Below are 20,759 nucleotides of genomic sequence, written 5' to 3'. Positions count from 1 at the left end.
CAAATTGGTTGAAAGTAAAAGGATGAAAAAATTATAACAAGCACATAGCAACAATAAGACAGCTGGAGTGGCTAGAATAACATCAGACAAACTAGGTTTTAAGATAAAAACTGTACCTAGAGATAAAGAAGGACATTTTATAATGATAAAGGGATTAGTCTATCTAGAAGATGTAATGATTATAAACACATGTAAACCTAACAATAGACCTCCAAAATATATGAGACAGAATCTGATAGAATTGAAGGGAGAAGTGGACAAATCAACAATAGTAATTAGGAACGTCAATATCCCACTTTCAATGATGGATAGAACTATAAGGCAGAAAAATCAACAAGGATGGAGAAAGTTATAAACCAACTCAACCTAACAGACATCTAGAGAACACCCAACAACAGGAGAATACACATTCTTCTTACGTGCACATGGGATATTGTTTGGAACAGACCAAACCAAATGCTAAGCCAAAATCCATAATATATTTAAAAGGATTGAAATCAACCAACTATGGTCTTCAAGCACAAGGAATTAAATTAAAAATTAACAATAGGGCTTCCCTGGTGGTGCAGTGGTTGACAGTCTGCCTGCCAATGCAGGGGACACGGGTTCGAGCCCTGGTCTGGGAAGATCCCACATGCCGCAGAGCAACTAGGCCCGTGAGCCACAACTACTGAGCCTGCGCGTCTGGAGCCTGTGCCCTGCAACAAGAGAGGCCGTGATAGTGAGAGGCCTGCGCACCGCGATGAAGAGTGGCCCCCGCTCGCCGCAACTGGAGAAAGCCTTCACACAGAGACGAAGACCCAGCACAGCCATAAGTAAATAAATAAATAAATAAAATAATAATAATAATAATAATTTAAAAAAAAAATTAACAATAGAAAGAAATTTGGGGGACTTCCTTGGTGGCGCACTGGTTAAGAATCCGCCTGCCAATGCAGGGGACACAGGTTTGAGCCCTGGTCTGGGAAGATCCCACATGCCGCAGAGCAGCTCAGCCGTGTGCCACAACTACTGAGCCTGCACCCTAGAGCTTGCAAGCCACAACTACTGAGCCCGCATGCCACAACTACTGAAGCGCGCACACCTAAAGCCCGTGCTCCACAACAAGAGAAGCCACCGCAATAAGTCCGTGCACCGCAACGAAGGGTAGCCCCTGCTCACCGCAACTAGAGAAAGCCCGCACACAGTAACAAAGACCCCACGCAGCCAAAAATAAACTTATTAAAAAACAACAACATTCTAGTGCTTGTGGATGGGTATGTTGTGGGGTTTTTTTAAAATATAAATTAATTTAATTATTTATTTTTGGCTGCGTTGTGTCTTTGTTACCGTGCGCGGGCTTTCTCTAGTTGCGGCGAGCGGGGGCTACCCTTCGTTGCGGTGCACGGGCTTCTCATTGCGGTGGCTTCTCTTGTTGTAGAGCACGTGGGATCTTCCCAGACCAGAGATGGAACCTGTGTCCCCTGCACTGGCAGGCAGATTCTTAACCACTGCGCCACCAGGGAAGTCCCTGCTCACTCTCTTTTGAAAACTATTGTGCTTCGTGGAAAAATGTGCCTTATCTAGAGGACATCCCTCCAGGTTAGCTGACTTTAGCATTCTGTCATCTTTTTTTTTTTTAAAGTCTTTATTGAATTTGTTACAATATTGCTTCTGTTTTGTTTTGGCCACAAGGCATGTGGGATCTTAGCTCCCCGACCAGGGATCGAACCCGCATCCCCTGCCCTGGAAGGCAAAGTCTTAACCACTGGATCGCCAGGGAAGTCCCTAGCTTTCCATCATCTGTGAGCAACCTTACAACTCTGTACATTGTAGGTTGCTTATAAGCATGCAAATTATGCCCTGGCTGTGATTTCCCTCCCCGCTGTGGAAAAACCAGTTTTGCTCCCATCTAATTCATTTTCACAGTCCTTGCTCTATATTAGTGTGTGCTTCTGCACTTCTGTTTTGAATCAGTTATAACATCTGCCTGGTTCTCTCATGAGTGGAATAAAATCTGTAACACATTTTCATGTTTCATATCTGTATGAGAGTCATGATTTTACCTTTTGCTGAAAATAATCTTTTAACAAGTCATATCTGCACGTAAGGTCTCACACATCCTATGGGCTGGTGTATAAAGAAGATTATAAGCCTGTTTTAATTATAAGCATGCGGGATCTTAGTTCCCCGACCAGGGATCGAACCCACACTCTCTGCATTGGAAGCGCGGAGTCTTAATCACTGGACTGCCAGGGAAGTCCTTAAAGAAGATTAAAGTCAAAAGCCTTCCCTTAAAAAGGAGAGAAAAAATAGACCTTACTGAACACGAACATTGTGATGATATTTACAAAACTGTTGTCAAGTCAGTTTCCACGAAAACTCATACTTCTCCGGATCTCACATTCGACTCAGGCACACACAGCAGCATGTTGGGCTGGAACCTGAGAACCAGGAAGCGAGAATTCTGAATGAACCCGCCCCTACCAGCTGGTTTCAAGAACTCCAGGTTCAACCTACCCCTAAGGTGGTGAGAGGAAAGCTGTGTACAGTAGCTCAGCTGGCGCTCAGGAGCTCAACTAGATCTCCATGCTCTGTGGAAGCCAGAAAGAAGACTGATGGCCAGTGCCTTCTGCAAAACACAGGTGAGGTGAAAGAGACACTCTGTTTAGGCAAACCCATGCTGTGGGTAAGAAAGTCCTTTCCCACGGTGCACTTCCTTTGCCTGGCATTGCAAACAGGCACCAGGGTGTCGGGGAATTGTGTGTGCCAAGTACGCAGGCAAACTGAGGGCAAAGGGTCAATGAAGGCAAAGAGTTAGGACTGGGCAGGGGTCTATTTAGAAAATGTTTACTATGGAGTCAGTGTTTGAGCACTTACAGGTTAGGTGTGCAGAGAGAGAGAGACAGAGACTGAATCAGTACTAAGAAGAGTTTTCTTTCCAGCCCATCCCCTGGAATAGTGTCACGAGTTACAGTATCATGTTCATACCTTTTTCATCCTCCCTGGGGAAGGTGATTTAAACATTTATTGGCACATCCCCTGGGTGAAAGCCAAGAACTTTGGGTACAGAATTGGAAGCTATGTGTTCAGAGGGATGGACACTGCCGTGTGTGAGCAGGGAACCCAAGTCCCAAGTCCATCAAAGCCCTGCTGTTCCAAGCTGCACCCTTCCCACTTCAACTGCTTGAAGACACCTGCGTGGTTCAACCGTACTGTCGGCAGTTATTTTAAAAATGGGAAATCCACAGTACTTTAGGAAGGGCTGTGCCCCTGAATGTTCTAAGTTTTCTACAACTGATCTTGATATTATTTCTCTGAGTTGTGCATGTGTCCCAAGTGTTCTGTGTTTTGTTTTGTTTTTCTTATCAAGGCTCAGAGGTGCTGCTGTGCAATGAGTAAGAATACAGCCTGTGGGGCAACTGGATCTGGTCCCCAAGCCAGTGGCTCACGCCGTGATCTTGGGCAAGCTGCCTGAGCACAGAGGTGATTTCCTCAACTGTAAAATGAGGTTGATAATAATGCTCAGCTCCTGGAGTGGCTGTGAGGGTTGCATTCGTGCACGTGAGGCATCTCACGGTGCATGACTTCAGATGAGAGGCAGGGAAGGCTGAACAGAATGGCTACACATCAGTGCTTCTCAACGTGGCCACACGTCGGAATCACCCGGGGAATTTAAAAAACACGCATGCGTGGAAAATACCCGTCCTCAGAGATTCTGGTTTGATTGGTTGAGGTGCAGCCTGGGCATCAGAACGTTTTAAAGCTTCGGGTGATCCTAATGGGCACCCAAGATTGAGAGCTACTTTTCTAAATACTCGGGAAATGAGATATTCTCAGAGCTCCCATCCATGGCTGCACACTAGTCTTTCAGGGAAAGATTGCTCGGGGGTCTCAACCCTGAATGGGTTCCCTGTGTTTTTCTTATAAAACTCATGTTGAGTATGGAGTCTGTGCAAGGCCCTTCCAGCCCACGCACTTGTCCGGGGTCCCCGAGGGTTTGGAACCTGTTAAAAGTGAGGTTCCATGTAACGTGTGTGTGTTTCTCATTAAGTTCTACATTCAGAAATCGGCTTCAGAGACAAAGAAAAAGAAGGTGAACTTGTCTGAACAGAAGGAGTTTCTCTTCCTTCAAGCCATGCCAGCCTATAAGCCTTCATAAAACAGGGAAGGCAGCTCCTTTCCCTGACAGACTCTGATAGACTCCGCATTTACCAGAGTGGCTTGTTAAGACAAAAGGGTGTGCACACCCCAGCCGGGAGATCCGAGCAGTTAAACTATTTGCTGTCTACGTCAAAGCCCCAGGACATCCAGAAATTCCCTGCACGGCCCAGCCCACCATCATGAGGCCCTGCCCGAGGAGACCCAGTTGTCTGGGCCAAGCTGTCCGATGGCTCTTGCTTTTGGCCGTGCTGATCTTCTTCCTCTTCGCCTTGCCCTCCTTTATTAAGGAACCTAATACAACGCCTACCAGGTAAGATTCTGACCCTTTTCAAGTTCCCCGTGATTTATTAGAAGAAATTGAAAAATTACAGCCCAGGGAGGGCTGGGGATATCTGAGACACCTCTGTGTTTACGGCGGTGTCAGGGATCAGGAAGGTTGGCAGGAACCACGGGCAAGGAAGCTCAAAGGGGAGACTTGGGGGACGTGGAGGTGGTGTAATAGGGGAAACAGGGTGCCATGGGGCTTGTACATCGAGGAGGTAGAAGCAGAAGTTAGAGAACTATTGGCCTGGACTCCTGAAGGCATAAGTAGAAAATGAGACTATTTTCCCCTCTGGGACTGGAAGTCATAACCCCAGCTTTGGGGTTAGTTTTGACATGCCATTCTCTGTGTCCTAAAGCAAAAGATTTATCCCGTGAATTCCATTAATTTCTTTTTTTTTTTTTTTTTTTTTTAGTTGTTTTGTTTGTTTTTTTATACTGCAGGTTCTTATTAGGCATCAATTTTATACACATCAGTGTATACATGTCAATCCCAATCGCCCAATTCAGCACACCACCATCCCCACCTCACCGCAGTTTTCCCCCCTTGGTGTCCATATGTCCATTCTCTACATCTGTGTCTCAACTTCTGCCCTGCAAACTGGCTCATCTGTACCATTTTTCTAGGTTCCACATACATGCATTAATATATGATATTTGTTTTTCTCTTTCTGACTTACTTCACTCTGTATGACAGTCTCTAGATCCATCCACGTCTCAACAAATGACTCAATTTCGTTCCTTCTTATGGCTGAGTAATATTCCATTGTATATATGTACCACATCTTCTTTATCCATTCGTCTGTTGATGGGCATTTAGGTTGCTTCCATGACCTGGCTATTGTAAATAGTGCTGCAATGAACATTCGGGTACATGTGTCTTTTTGAATTACGGTTTTCTCTGGGTATATGCCCAGTAGTGGGATTGCTGGGTCATATGGTAATTCTATTTTTAGTTTTTTAAGGAACCTCCATATTGTTCTCCATAGTGGCTGTATCAATTTACATTCCCACCAACAGTGCAAGAGGGTTCCCTTTTCTCCACACCCTCTCCAGCATTTGTTGTTTGTAGATTTTCTGATGATGCCCATTCTAACAGGAGTGAGGTGATACCTCATTGTAGTTTTGATTTGCATTTCTCTAATAATTAGTGATGTTGAGCATCTTTTCATGTGCTTCGTGGCCGTCTGTATGTCTTCTTTGGAGAAATGTCTATTTAGGTCTTCTGCCCATTTTTGGATTGGGGTGTTTGTTTCTTTGATATTGAGCTGAATGAGCTGTTTATATATTTTGGAGATTAATCCTTTGTCTGTTGATTCATTTGCAAATATTTTCTCCCATTCTGAGGGTTGTCCATTAATTTCTAAATCATACAATCCCTGAGACGTTTGTCAGTAAAATGGGAGATCGTTCACTTAGGGAGGTGGCTGAACTTCTGGGTCCCAAGCTAATTCTTCAAAAGGACCCTCTAGACCAGTTTTCTTATAAACACATCTCCAGCAGTGAGAGATCCCTTTCTTTCCAGATTCAATGTATTTTGAATGATGTTGTTTCACTATTCTTAGAATTTGAAAGTAAAACATGCTCTCATGAAGTTTTACAAAACACAGAAAGGTGAAGCAAGAAATAAAGGTCTCTCCATTATACCCCCATCTCTATCCAGTCTTCACGGGTAACTAACCTTAATGCTTTGGTGTACAAATAATTACTATATTATTGTAGCTAACACTTCTTTAGCATTCACTATATGCCACGCACTATGCTTATGAGTATATGAGTATACTGAGACTCAGAGAGCTTAAATGAATGACCCAAGTTCACTCAGCTGGTAGCTGACTCAAACCCAGGCATTTTGGTTCCATAATCTGTGCTCCTTACCTTATGTTAGACAAGCCGTTACAACAGATGGGGAGATAGATAGGTAGATAGGTAGATGATAGGTAGGTAGGTAGGTAGATAGATAGATAGACAGACAGGTAGATTGTTGGATGGTTGGATGGACGGATGGATGGACGGATAGGTACCACACTATACACATTGTTCCACAGGTTGACTTTTTAAATCAACACTATATCGTGGACCTCCTTCCATGTTGGCACCTATAGATCTACTCCCTTCCTTTTCATGGCTGCATAGCATTCTATAGAACGGATATAGTTTATTTAACCAGCCCCTATCGATGGGCACTTGGGTTTTTCACATACCTTTGTGTGCTTATGTAAGTATTCCTGTAGGTAGATTTCTAGAAGTGGATTTGCCAAGATAATGGATTATGTTCTCATTAAATGTCAGTGGATACCATCAAGTCATCCTCAGAAAAGGCTACACCGACAGGTGTGTGAGTTAACTCTCTCCAACCTCTGTAGCAACACTGGATCTTGTCAATGTTTTTGAAGTTTTATCATATGATAGGTAAAAGCGTGTTTCTCTTTTTAATTTGCATTTCTCAGGCCACTGGTGAATTTGAGGATCCTCTAAAGTTTATAAATCATTTCATTGTATGAATATACCACACGTTGTTTATCCATTCTGTTATTGATGGACATTTGGGTTGTTTCCAGTTTCTGGCTATTATGAATTATGAGTAAATCTGCTGTGGACATTGCTGTACAAATCTTTTTGTGCACATATTTTTTTTACTCCCGGGTCAATCTCTACAGGTGGAATTGGTGTGTCATAAGGAAGGTGTTTGTTTAGCTTTAGAAGAAAAGGCCTGACTTATTTCCAAAACAGGTTTGAATTTGTCTGTTTCTCCCTTCAGTTTCGTCAGTTCTTGTTTCATGTAATTTGAAGCTCTGTTACCTGATGAACATGCATTTAGGATTGTCCTGACTTCAACAGTGACTGTAAAGTTACTGAATCTGCCCAAGATTTTAAGGGCTAGGAAAAGGGTCGCATATTGAGATTTCTCAATAAACTGTTTATATAACTTCATGAACGCCATAACAGTAGAGGTCCCGGGAGGAAAGGAGTTTTTGTGTGTTGAGAGGTTCAAAGAGAAGATGGAGTCTGGGACACAGGTAGGGCTTGGATGAGTGAGTGCTCAGGGCAAGGCACTCATGGGGTGAGAAAAGGACGAACAAGGAAGCCGGCCTAAGTAAGTCCTAAATTGGTGTCCTCTTTGCTTAGCCGAGACAGAATCCACCTCAGGGAAATGAAGGGCATTTAGGAAGGTGGGACCGAGTGTTGCTGCAGAAGGCTTTCAGGCAGGGAGGTGGCCTTGTGACAGTGGTATTTTAAGACTGATGAGTCTGCCAGAAGTGAACAGGATGGATCCGGAGGAGGAGGAGGGAGTTGCCACTTTGGCCTGACCAGCCGCGGTACCCAAGGGAGACGGACGACTCCACACAGATTATCCTGGTGTGAAGCGAGGGACCAGGGCCGACTTTAGCCATTAAAACGCAAGGTGAAGAGGATCTGGACTAAGACAGAGACAGTGGAACAGGAAGAAGTGGAAAATCAGAGATATTTTGAAGGAGACGAGTGGGAGAGAGGGAGAGGCCAAAGTGATGGGCAGTTTTGCAATTTAGAGACTGGTAATGGCCCCTCTTTCCCACAGTGCTGCCTGGGCACAGGGTGAGAGTAAAATCAGAAAGGAAAGGGAGGTGTACAACGCAGACCGCACCTGTAGATCCCTGTGGTTTATGAAGGTCATTATCATGGTGGTGTTTACACTTCATGACGCGCCATGATAATTTGAGAGTCGGAGAAGATTTTCAAACCCTAACCTATGCTCCAGGGGCCATTCCATGTGTTATTTCTCATCTTCACAATTGCTGTCCAAGATTAGTATTTTTATTCTCTGACAAAAATGCAGACTACGACGCTCAAAAAGGTTAAGGGGAATTTTACCGAGCCAGGGAGTAGCAAAACGGATATTTGAATTTAGGGGATTTGAGTTCCAGATCCCATGCTTCTCCACTACCTCCTATGTGTTGACTCTCAAGAGGTTTAGAGTCTAAGGGATGAGAGAGACATACACAAAGTAAGAGAATGCAGGTGATATTATCAGTAGTGATAAATGACCTCAATAAAGTCACCTGTGACAGGTGCTACGGGAGCACATGAATAATCCAACCAGGGGGGCGGGGTGGGGGGTAAGGAGAGCATTTGCACAGTGACTGATGGCTGTGTGACATTTCAGCAAGCAGGAACACTGCAAAGTGAGGAAACAGCATCAGCAATGGTGCAGAAACGGGAAAAGGCAGGATGTGTTCAGGAATGGGAGACTGATGGATGAGTAAGGCAACAAACACTGATAAGGCGCTCACCACGTGCCAGGCACTGGCCTTGGACTTATGATTACGAATCACGTGTCAAGCCTGAGAGTAGGTAATATTATCATCATCACCCCCTTTTACAGAAAAGAGAAGTTAAGTAGTTTGTCCAAGGTCACCCTGGTCACTGATGTTCAAACCCAGGCAGGCTAGCTCCAGAGTCCCTGCTCCCAGCCAAGACACCAGGCTGGCATCGCACCACCGTCCATGCCCCTCTATCACATCCATCCTGACATGATGTCATAAACCCTAAATTCGTCTTTTTCTGCCAGACTATGAATTTCTTGTGGGTAGGAACTGTCTTATCTGTCTCCATTTCTCCAGTAATTTGAACAGGTCCTGGACACTGTGCTTGTGTAACACAGTGTAAATGCTTGTTGATGAAAGAATGAACGTGTGGCCTTAAATAACTTTATTCTATAGCTATGGAAAGTTTTACAGTAAGGGAGTAGCTTGATTAAATGAGTGCTTTATGCAGGTTATTCTGTCAGTAGATTATAGGCTAGGGTAGGTGGCTTGGCACAGTGGTTTTGGTTTTGGTTTTGGTTTTCTTGGCCGCGCCTCGAGGCTTGCGAGATCTTAGTTCCCCGACCAGGGATTGAACCCAGGACACGGCAGTGAAAGCGCTGAGTCCTAACCACTGGACCGCCAGGGAATTCCCCGGGCACAGGGGTTTTAAGGGGGACAGGTTAGAGGCCGATGCAGTGGTTTAGGATAGAGTCCTTGGGGCCCCGGGGCAAGGAGGTTATGGTGACAGCGGGACTGGGAATAAAGGACGGAGAATAAGTAAAATCATTGTATTTGGCTTAGAAGAAGAATGGTGGGAACAGACAAAGGGACCCTGGGACAAGAGTGACCAAGACAAGTCAGGGAGGGCTAGGATGCCAGGTAAAGGACACCTGGAAAGCCATATAGTAATGGCTAAGTCACTAGACAGGAAAATTCTCTTTTCCAAAGCTCCCAGGGATTCCCCCCAAAACGTGTGTAGCACGGGGACTCCACCACGACATCCAGTTAGAGAACCAAGCAGAGCTGAGGAGCCAGGCTTTTCTCAGCACAACACCCGATACCAACTTGCATAAATTAAATGATGCTTTTTGACAGTCTCACATCATAGTAGAAAATGAAAAGAAAATAAAGTGAACCCAATCCCTGGAGTCAGAAACCTTGATTGCCAGAAGACAGACCAGCCACCCTGCATCTGCCTTCTCCCACGGCTAGCATAAGCATTGCAGGATGAAAATCAGCTTATGTGCCCCACTCCTGCCTTCAGGAACCCCCACCCCATCTCCCGCTTGGAATTCTTCCACAGCTCCTCCTGGACGGAGAGACAAATGATAAAGTCTAAATTCCTCAGTCCAACATACACTGCAAGTAATGACCTGGCCCTGCCTGCCTGTTTGGAAGCATCTCCTGCCCCACAAGCCCCCAACCCATCCCCACTCTGTTTCATAATTACTTCCTGGCTCCAACACCACAAGTTCTCATGCCTCTGACACTGAAACTTCCTCCTCCCCACTCTTAATCCTCTTCGGAGGGGAACTCCTCCAGGAAGCCTTCCTTGCTTCCACGGTGCCCAGACAGAGCTCCTTCCTTCATGTTCCCACCATGCTCAAACGTTCCACAGCACAATACGTGTTTCATATTGTAATGACGCGGCTGTCTATTCACTAGACTTCCTCTCTCCTGTGGCTGGGAAACACGCCTTTCATCCGTCATCTCCAGCATCTAACATGAGATGCGGCAAATATGGTGGTCTCTCGACAAATATTTGCCGAGTATGTATATTTTTCCAACAATCAACAGTTTGCTTTTTCTTTTTTTCCCCCTTTGGCCACGCCGCACGGCTTGCGGGATCTTAGTTCCCCGACCAGGGACTGAACTCTGGCCGCAGCAGTGCAAGCGCCGAGTCCTAACCACTGTACCGCCAGGGAATTCCAACAGTTTGCTTTTAAGCAGGGATGGACTCATGATAGGATTCGAAGCACATCTTTAAGACAGATCTTGATGTCGAAAGCTCAGCTTCTCTGTACGCTGGTGCCAAATCAAATCACGGAGATGGAGTTTTGGGTGAAGTAGAAAAGGATAGCTTTATTACTTTGCCAGGCAAAGGGGGAACACAGTAGACTAGCGCCTCAAGAACTGTGCCCCCCTCCCTGGGGAATACGGAGAGGTCTTATAGTCGGGCCTGTGGTCAGGGGTATGCAATAGGGATCAAGGTAAGAGTTTCAAAAGGGTGGGGTTGCTGACAAGATTAGGGTGTGTGCAGGGTCTCAGGTGGTCCGTCTTTCTCCTAATCTTGATGAGTTTCTCTGGTCCCTTTAATCTCGCCTCAGGTGGTTTCCTGGCTGTTCCTCCCTTGATTAGCAACTGTTCCAATCTGCCCTTTCAGGGAAGGTCATGGAGGCTGGAGTCTTGCCTACAAGAAATGGGGGACAAAAAGGCCTCCATGCCCGGGAGCCCCACAGGGCCCTGGTAGGCATCAATCTTTCAGAAATCAAGGTTGGCAGCTATGGTCTTAACAGGAATGCATCTTTCCCTTTTCCCTGTGGACAAAGCTACCTTTGTTACCTATGCTTTATTTTTTTAAAAAAAAGGTCCACTGGGGCTTCCCTGGTGGAGCAGTGGTTGAGAATCCACCCCCCAATGCAGGAGACACGGGTTCAAGCCCTGGTCCGGGAAGATCCCACATGCCACGGAGCAACTAAGCCCGTGCGCCACAACTACTGAGCCTGCGCTCTAGAGCCCGCGAGCCACAATTACTGAAGCCCAAGCGCCTAGAGCCCGTGCTCCACAACGAGAGAATCCACCGCAATGAGAAGCCCGCGCACCGCAACGAAGAGTAGCCCCCATTCGCTGCTACTAGAGAAAGCCCGCGCGCAGCAACAAAGACCCAATGCAGCCAAAAATAATAAATAAATAATAAAATAAATAAATTTATTTAAAAAAAAAAAAAGGTCCACTGAATCATACGGATATGAGGTGACAGGACTAGGTTCACACAGACTCATTCTTAGACTCACAATCGGGACTGTAGCAGACGCTGGGAGCCACAGAGGTGCAAACATGGAGAGCTGGGGGCGCAGCACGGGTGGGGGGTGAGCAGTTCATTTCTGCCCTTGGCATCCAGTTCCAGCTCCCCAAACTCCGTGCCACCACTAAGGGTTCTTTATTGGTCAGAGTAAGTTTCCAGACCCATTGCCAACAAGTGCAGCTTAGTTTTGGGTCGTGGACGTTGATGCCCCTTCCCTCATCTCTCCTGGAGACTGGTTTGACGTCCACTTGAGACACAAAGATAGATACTAGTTATGCTTCTCAAGTCCCTACAGCCTTCAGCCTTCATCCAAAGTCATCTCTGTCTCTAGGAATCAGCATCGAGAGAACATTAAGGAAAGGTCTCCGGAGTTGCTGCAAAAGGCTACGTCCCAGGTACCCACTACCGGAAGCAGGACGACTGCCCACGTGGAGTCAGCACAGGGGACCAGCATGCAGGACACACACCCCGAGGCCACAGCCAACACAGCTGGAGAAGGCAGAGGAGCGGAGGCTGGCAAGACCAGTGCCGAGGAGCCAGGCAGAGCACCTAGCACAGCCAGGATGGCAGCACCGGAGACGCAGGCGAGCAAGGACACCGCGGGGGACACGCTGTCCCCGAGAGCTCAAGTCGGGGGGGTGGCCTCTGGCTGGACGGAGGCGCCGCCGCTGAACAGTCAGGACCCGAGGACAACCAAAGGGTCAGGGGACCAGAGCGTGAGGCCGACGGCCCCAAGGATGGTGCCCACGAAGCTGCGGGGCAACGCAGCAGCTACAGCAAGGACGCCCCTTCCAGAAAATCAGGCTGGGGTGCAGACCCCTGCGGGAGCGGGGCCGACGGGAAGGGGAGTCCGAGGAGCCACCACAGAGGCCGTCCCACCCAAGGACAGAGCCCAGGCCACCCCGTCCTCAGCCCCTCTCCAGAGCCCCACCACCCAGAGAGGCCAGAGATTGCGGGCCGCCAACTTCAAGTCTGAGCCGCAGTGGGATTTTGAGGAAGAATACAGCCTGGAGGTGAGCGGCCTCCAGACGGTGAGTGTTCCTGCACGCCCCCCACCGCCACCCCCCCCCCCCCGACCCCTGCCGACCCTGCCCTGAGGCCCCACCCTCTCCCTTCCCTCCCAGGCTCAGGTCCTAAGCTCTGCCTCGGCCCACGCATGCTCTCCCCCCAGCACTGCTCTCATCCCATCCTTCCTTGTTATAATGGCCAGAAGCAGGGCAGGGAAGGCAGGTCCCAGGGTGTGAGCGAGAAGGCCCTGTCCTGGGCCCCTAGGAGCCCAGAGGGTCGTCAATCCCAGTGAGAGAGTGTGACCTGCACCGGAATCCCGTCCTGCGGCAGGGGAAGGGGCAGGAACCAGCAGGGACTAAGGGACCAGAACACCCAGGCCAGCCCTGTTCTCCCTGCATAGATAATTCTACGACCCGCCCTCTCTTCCCTCCCTAAGGAAAACAGCCTGGGCCCGCAGCGGTGGGAAGGGAGCCTTCAGAACGTGGGTGTTTACACACATCACTGCAACCACGCACAGCCCTGGGACCCGTAGCATGTTCACAGGCTGGTCCGCTCCTCTCACACGTAGGAAGGTACATTTGCCTTGAGGGCTGAGAACCACTGGTTCCCTGGGAGCCCTCCTGACCACAGTAGGCTGGGATGATTGATGGCGGGGGTGGGGGTGGGGCCAGAAGGTCCTAGGAATAGGATGGAAGAGGTAGCAGAGACCGACGCCTTCCCAGCTTTGAGGCCTGCTTTCTGCCCCTGCCTCCCCACCCCCCCACCCCTTGGCCATGGCCTTCCTGGGCCTCTCCCTGCCTGACCCGTTCTCCTGCATGTAGACCTGCCCTGACTCAGTGAAGATCAAAGCCTCCAAGTCACCCTGGCTCCAGAATCTCTTTCTACCCAACCTCACCCTCTTCCTGGACTCCAGACGCTTCAACCAGAGCGAGTGGGGTCGCCTGGAGCACTTTGCTCCGCCCTTCGGCTTCATGGAGCTCAACTTCTCCTGTGAGTCCTCGGCCCGGGGACCGGGGTGTGCGCCAGGCCCCAGCAGAGGGCCACGCTTTTTGTGTCTGGTCCGCCTCTTCCCCGGCGGCCACCAGCCCTGGGAGAAATGCCACTGGATCCCTGGCCCTTCCAGGGCTCTGAATGGAGTCCCCTCATTGCAGTGGTGCAGAAGGTCGTGTCCTGCTTCCCCCCGGTGCCCAGGCAGCAGCTGCTCCTGGCCAGCCTCCCTGCTGGGAGCTCCCGGTGCATCAGCTGCGCCGTGGTGGGCAACGGGGGCATCCTGAACAACTCCCAAGTGGGCCCAGAGATAGACGGCCATGACTACGTGTTCCGGTGAGCTCCCCTCCCCAGCCCCCTCCCACCCCCTCTCCTGCAGAGCTGGGCTCTTCTGAGAGATCTGAGAGGGTGTTCCGTGCCTGTATCTGGAAGGCGGGGTTCCTGGGCTCTCCAGAGAGTTTCTGTACATCAGTGCTGTCTCCCCGTTTCTCCTTCCTTTCCACGCGTCCCCCTCCTGCACTCATGTGTTCTGTCTGATTTTGTCTTTCCGTCTAGACTGAGTGGAGCTGTCATTAAGGGCTACGAACAGGATGTGGGTACTCGGACGTCCTTCTATGGCTTTACTGCCTTCTCCCTGACCCAGTCACTCCTTATACTGGGCAATCGGGGTTTCCGGCATGTGCCTCTGGGAAAGGTGAGCAAAGAGGAATGGGCCTGGCCGCACACAGACTTTGAATAAGGGAGGATGCAGGTGAGACAGGGAGACGAGCATCCTGCGTCTGAAGCCTGTGGCCGGTACAGCCTCCGTCCATGCAAGGGGCAAGAGCAGGGAGGAGAGCCGGGCCAGGCCTGAGAAGAGCAGGCGGGAAGTCTGGAGTCAGAGCCAGGCCACCCCACTGAAGGCAGGACTCCTGGACCACACGCTGTCCTTGGTCCTCAGGATGTCCGCTACCTGCACTTCCTGGAAGGCACCCGGGACTATGAGTGGCTGGAAGCACTGCTTCTGAATCAGACCCTGGTGACGAAGAACCTCTTCTGGTTCAGGTACTCACCTCCCCTTACCCCTGGTCGAGCTGTGTAGTGAGCAGCTGTGAAGGGCTGGACAGGTGGGGACAGTCTTAGCTATCACCTAGAGATGGGGTACCAGTCATGCCCATGACCCTGACTTGGCCCACACCAGGAGAGGTAAGAGAACTGAGCCTGAAGGACCCGTTCCTGCCCACAGGCGCAGGCCCCAGGAAGCCTTCCGGGAAGGCTTGCAATTGGACAGATACCTGTTGCTGCACCCAGACTTGCTCCGATACATGAAGAACAGGTGAGAGCAGTAAGCCCGTGGAAGGGGCCAAGTCCCTCTCATCCTTGCAGCCTCCTGACAGCTGGGGGGCTGGGGTATTTCACAGATTCCTGAGGTCTAAGACTCTGAACACCGTCCACTGGAGAATATACCGGCCCACCACTGGGGCCCTCCTGCTGCTTACTGCCCTTCAGCTCTGTGACCAGGTGAGGCTCTGCTTCTGGAGCAGGCATACCTGGAGAAACAGCTCTGGGGTAGTCCTGGGCCTGCTCAGCATGGGATGATGGCTGGGCGGCGGCACACCCCTCTGGGGTGGGGGGAGTGTCATGACTGTGGATACTCGCATGTGTGCAAACGTGCACCCAGGGGTCCTGCACCCAGACCCCTAGGGTTGGAACCAGGATAAAGGGCCCTCACCCCCAACACACACAGAGAAGAAGCCTGGGAGACACAATATAGGCCTTATTTCTCCTCCAACCTTCATGTAGGTGAGTGCCTATGGCTTCATCACCAAGGGCCACGAACACTTCTCTGACCACTACTATGATAAGTCATGGAAACGAACGATCTTTTACACCAACCATGACTTCAAGTTGGAGAGAACGCTCTGGAAGCAGCTCCATGATGAAGGTATTATCCGACTCTACCAACATCCTGTAACTGCCAAACCAACCATGTGACTGGAGCCTGGGCTACAGAAGTCTCTTCAGCTGTTCCAAGATGCAGGGCGCAGTGGGAGCCTGGAGACTCTTCTATCATCTTCCCAGCTCCTGGACCAGGCTCCGAGCCCCTCCAGACTTCCGAGGGAACACTGGTACATAGGAGAGGACACCCTCAAGATGGCAAATGACCGACTGACGTTTTGGAGACCTTGGAAATTTGCTGCAGGGTCTGTTCCATGGAGGTGGGGACTCCATTCTTGAGACCAAGGAATTTTAACTGAACCTTCACTGTTCAAAAGCTACTTGACACAGAAGAAAGAGCCTGAACTTACAGAGACATGTAGATTTGGGGTTGAATTCCAGATCTTCTACTTAGCAGCTGTGAAATCTTGAAGGCATTCCTGCATTTCACTCTAGATTGTCTAGAAGACCCTTCCAGGGGTTATCTGATTCTAGAAGGGTCTGCAACTTCCCTTGTCTTTGAGCTACCTGACAACTCTCTGGGTTGTAGAAAACTGAGTAATAAAAATGATTTTTGTCCATGGAGATGCAAATAAGTTTTGCAAATGAAATGAAATGAAAAATGATTCCCCTGTGTATAGTGACCAGTTTTGTTCCTATTATCGAATTAATTTTAGCATTCCTGACTGCCTATATGTGTGTCGGGACTTTGGGTTCTCCTCTGAACCAGTTTTTACTAGTTCCTTCACTAATTAACGAGTTAAATAAAACCTCTGATATGTGTGATTTTTAAAAAAATTTTTTAATTTATTTATTTTTTTATAAAGCAGGTTCTTATTAGTTACCTATTTTACACATATTAGTGTATATATGTCAATCCCAATCTCCCAATTCATCCCACCACCACCACCGCCCTGCCACTTTCCCCCCTTGGTGTCCATACGTTTGTTCTCTACACCTGTGTCTCTATTTCTGCCCTGCAAACTGGTTTATCTGTACCATTTTTCTAGGTTCCACATATATGCGTTAATATACAATATTTGTTTTTCTCTTTCTGACTTACTTCACTCTGTATGACAGTCTCTAGATCCGTCCACATCTCTACAAATGACCCAATTTAGTTCCTTTTTATGGCTGATTAATATTCCATTGTATATATGTACCACATCTTCTTTATCCATTAGTCTGTCAATGGGCATTTAGGTTGCTTCCATGACCTGGTTATTGTAAATAGTGCTGCAATGAACATTGGGGTGCATGTGTCTTTTTGAATTATGGTTTTTTCTGGGTATATGCCCAGTAGTGGGGTTGATGGGTCATATGGTAATTCTAGTTTTAGTTTTTTAAGGAACCTCCATACTGTTCTCCATAGTGGCTGTATCAATTTACATTCCCACCAACAGTGCAAGAGGGTTTCCTTTTCTCCACACCCTCTCCAGCATTTGTTGTTTGTAGATTTTCTGATGATGTCCATTCTAACTGGTGTGAGGTGATACCTCATTGTAGTTTTGATTTGCCTTTCTCTAATAATTAGTGATGTTGAGCAGCTTTTCATGTGCTTCTTGGCCAGCTGTATGTCCTCTTTGGAGAAATGTCTATTTAGGTCTTCTGCCATTTTTTATTGGGTTGTTTTTTTTTTTAATATTGAGCTGCATGAGCTGTTTATATATTTTGGAGATTAATCCTTTGTCTGTTGATTCGTTTGCAAATATTTTCTCCCGTTCTGAGGGTTGTCTTTTCGTCTTGTTTCATCTCCTTTGCTTTGCAAAAGCTTTTAAGTTTCATTAGGTCCCATTTGTTTACTTTTGTTTTTATTTCCATTACTCTAGGAGGTGGATCAAAAAAGATCTTGCTGTGATTTATGTCAAAGAGTGTTCTTCCTATGTTTTCCTCTAGAAGTTTTATAGTGTCCGGTCTTATATTTAGGTCTCGAATCCATTTTGAGTTTATTTTTGTGTATGGTGTTAGGGAGTGTTCTAATTTCATTCTTTTCTCTTCATTCTTACATGTAGCTGTCCAGTTTTCCCAGCACCACTTATTGAAGAGACTGTCTTTTCTCCATTGTACATCCTTGCCTCCTTTGTCATAGATTAGTTGACCATAGGTGCATGGCGTTATCTCTGGGCTTTCTATCCTGTTCCATTGATCTATATTTCTGTTTTTGTGCCAGTACCATATTGTCTTGATTACTGTAGCTTTGTAGTATAGTTTGAAGTCAAGGAGTCTGATTCCTCCAGCTCCGTTTTTTCCCTCAAGACTGCTTTGGCTATTTGGGGTCTTTTGTGTCTCCATACAAATTTTAAGATTTTTTGTTCTAGTTCTGTAAAAAATGCCACTGGTAATTTGATAGGGATTGCATTTAATCTGTAGATTGCCTTGGGTAGTATAGTCATTTTCACAATACTGATTCTTCCAATCCAAGAGCATGGTATAGCTCTTCATCTGTTTGTGTCATCTTTGATTTCTTTCATCAGTGTCTTATAGTTTTCTGAGTACAGGTCTTTTACCTCCTTAGGTAGGTTTATTCCTAGGTATTTTATTCTTTTTGTTGCAATGGTGAATGGAATTGTTTCCTTAATTTCTCTTTCTGATCTTTTGTTGTTAGTGTATAGGAATGCAAGAGATTTCTGTGCATTAATTTTGTATCCTGCAACTTTACCAGATTCATTGATTAGCTCTACTAGTTTTCTTTTTTTTTAATTAATTTATTTATTTTTGGCTGCATTGGGTCTGCATTGCTGCGCACGGGCTTTCTCTAGTTGTGGCAAGTGGGGGCTAATCTTCCTTGTGATGCGCAGGCTTCTCATTGCAGTGGCTTCTCTTGTTGCGGAGCATGGGCTCTAGGCACATGGGCTTCAGTAGTTGTGGCACATGGGCTCAGTAGTTGTGGCTCACGGGCTTAGTTGCTCCACAGCATGTGGGATCTTCCTGGACCAGGGCTCGAACCCGTGTCCCCTGCACTGGCAGGTGGACTCTTAACCACTGCGCCACCAGGGAAGCCCTTAGTAGTTTTCTGGTGGCATCTTTAGGATTATCTATGTATAGTATCATGTCATCTGCAAACAGTGATGGTTTTACTTCTTCTTTTCCAACTTGTATTCCTTTTCTTTTTCTTCTCTGATTGACATGGCTAGGACTTCCAAAGCTATGTTGAATAACAGTGGCGAGAGTGGACATCCTTGTCTTGTTCCTGATCTTAGAGGAAATGCTTTCAGTTTTTTTTCACCATTTAGAATGATGTTTGTTGTGGGTTTGTCGTATATGGCCTTTATTATGTTGAGGTAGGTTCCCTCTATGCTCACTTTCTGGAGAGTTTTTATCAGAAATCGATGTTGAATTTTGTCAAAAGCTTTTTCTGCATCTATTGAGATGATCATGTGGTTTTTATTCTTCAATTTATTAATATGGTGTATCACATTGATTGACTTGCGTATATTGAAGAATCCTTGCATCCCTGGGATAAATCCCACTTGATCATGGTCTATGATCCTTTTAATGTGTTGTTGGATTCTGCTTGCTAGTATTTTGTTGAGGATTTTTGCATCTATATTCATCAGTGATACTGGTCTGTAATTTTCTTTTTTTGTAGTATCTTTGTCTGGTTTTGGTATCAGGGTAATAGTGGCCTCATAGAATGAGTTTGGGAGTGTTCCTTCCTCTGCAATTTTTTTGGAAGGGTTTGAGAAGGATGGGTGTTAGCTCTTCTCTGTGATAGAATTCACCTGTGAAGCCACCTGGTCCTGGACTTTTGTTTGTTGGAAGATTTTTAATCTCAGTTTCAATTTCATTACTTGTTCATATTTTCTATTTCTTCCTGGTTCAGTCTTGAAAGGTTATACCTTTCTAAGAATTTGTCCATTTCTTCCAGGTTGTCCATTTTATTGGCATAGAGTTGCCTGTAGTAGTCTCTTATGATGCTCTGTATTTCTGCAGTGTCTGTTGTAACTGCTCCTTTTTCATTTCTAATTTTATTGATTTGAGTCCTCTCTCTCTTTTGCTTGATGAGTCTGGCTAAAGGTTTATCAGTTTTGTTTATCTTCTCAAAGAACCAGGTTTTAGTTTTATTGATCTTTGCTATTGTTTTCTTTGTTTCTATTTCATTTATTTCTGCTCTGATCGTTATGATTTCTTTCCTTCTACTAACTTTGGGTTTTGTTTGTTCTTCTTTCTCTAGTTCCTTTAGGTATAAGGTTAGATTGTTTTCTTGAGATTTTTCTTGTTTCTTGAGGTAGGCTTGTATTGGTATACACTTCCCCCCTAGAACTGCCTTTGCCGCATCCCATAGGTTTTGGATCGTCATGTTTTTCATTGTCATTTGTCTCTAGGTATTTTTTTATTTCCTCTGATTTCTTCAGTGATCTCTTGGTTATTTAGTAACGTATTGTTTAGCCTCCATGTGTTTGTGCTTTTTACGTTATTTTCCCTGTAATTCATTTCTAATCTCATAGCGTTGTGGTCAGAAAAGATGCTTGATATGATTTCAATTTTCTTAAATTTACTGAGGCTTGATTTGTGACCCAAGATGTGATCTATCCTGGAGAATGTTCTGTGTGCACTTGAGAAGAACGTGCAATCTGCTGTTTTTGGATGGAATGTCCTATAAATATCAGTTAAATCTCTCTGGTCTATTGTGTCATTTAAAGCTTTTGTTTCCTTATTTATTTTCTGTCTGGATGATCTGTCCATTGGTGTAAGTGAGGTGTTAAAGTCCCCCACTACTGTTGTGTTACTGCCGACTTCCTCTGTTATAGCTGTTAGCAGTTGCCTTATGTATTGAGGTGCTCCTATGTTGGGTGCATATATATTTATAATTGTTATATCTTCTTCTTGGATTGATCCCTTGATCATTATGTAGTGTCCTTCCTTGTCTCTTGTAACATTCTTTATTTTAAAGTCTATTTTATCTGATATGAGTATAGCTATTCCAGCTTTCTTTTGATTTCCATTTGCATGGACTATCTTTTTCCATCCCCTCACTTTCAGTCTGTATGTGTCCCTAGGTCTGAAGTGGTAGGTTCTTGTTTTTGTATCCATGGGTCTTGTTTTTGTATCCATTCAGCGAGCCTGTGTCT

At 46.6% G+C, this 20,759-nt stretch overlaps 2 protein-coding genes across 33 annotated transcripts in view; one reads left to right on the top strand and one right to left on the bottom strand.

The window, feature by feature from the left end:
- Positions 1-20,759, bottom strand: part of METTL23 (methyltransferase 23, arginine) — a 144,307-nt gene that overhangs the window by 72,829 nt on the left and 50,719 nt on the right. For 2 of the 29 annotated variants that reach the window (XR_014257749.1, XR_014257763.1), the window contains one exon: positions 2,500-2,611. The exons of 25 other annotated variants lie outside the window; for them this stretch is intronic. The gene's annotated coding sequence lies outside the window, so the exon portion shown is untranslated. Of the gene's footprint in view, positions 1-2,499; positions 2,612-11,272; positions 11,288-20,759 lie in introns of those variants that run through there. 2 more of the 29 variants (XR_014257779.1, XR_014257753.1) reach the window with 1 other exon arrangement.
- Positions 2,514-16,473, top strand: ST6GALNAC1 (ST6 N-acetylgalactosaminide alpha-2,6-sialyltransferase 1). 4 transcript variants are annotated; one of them, XM_082442701.1, is made up of 11 exons: positions 2,514-2,624; positions 3,353-3,465; positions 4,034-4,453; positions 12,107-12,788; positions 13,605-13,773; positions 13,935-14,106; positions 14,326-14,464; positions 14,711-14,814; positions 14,996-15,085; positions 15,171-15,270; positions 15,553-16,473. In XM_082442701.1, exons 3-11 carry the CDS (start codon positions 4,323-4,325, stop codon positions 15,742-15,744), a joined length of 1,779 nt encoding a protein of 592 aa, XP_082298827.1. In that variant the 5' UTR covers positions 2,514-2,624; positions 3,353-3,465; positions 4,034-4,322; the 3' UTR covers positions 15,745-16,473. The 4 variants fall into 4 exon arrangements, with proteins under 4 accessions (XP_082298827.1, XP_082298825.1, XP_082298826.1 ...); XM_082442699.1 differs by having other exon boundaries at positions 12,107-12,806; XM_082442700.1 differs by lacking the exon at positions 3,353-3,465 and having other exon boundaries at positions 12,107-12,806.

This window comes from Balaenoptera physalus (genome assembly GCF_965194825.1).
Source record: "Balaenoptera physalus genome assembly, chromosome: 20".
Classification (NCBI taxonomy): domain Eukaryota; kingdom Metazoa; phylum Chordata; class Mammalia; order Artiodactyla; family Balaenopteridae; genus Balaenoptera; species Balaenoptera physalus.
Note: the sequence above shows the minus strand (reverse complement) of the source record. Positions and strands in the feature narration are given on the sequence as shown.

Excerpts from the sequence above, each read along its gene's own strand:
- ST6GALNAC1 (XM_082442700.1), top strand. The coding sequence starts at position 4,323 with ATGAGGCCCTGCCCGAGGAGACCCAGTTGTCTGGGCCAAGCTGTCCGA. Across the intron at positions 4,454-12,106 it reads CCTAATACAACGCCTACCAG|GAATCAGCATCGAGAGAACA; the intron begins GTAAGATTCTGA and ends CTCTGTCTCTAG. Across the intron at positions 14,107-14,325 it reads GGCCATGACTACGTGTTCCG|ACTGAGTGGAGCTGTCATTA; the intron begins GTGAGCTCCCCT and ends CTTTCCGTCTAG.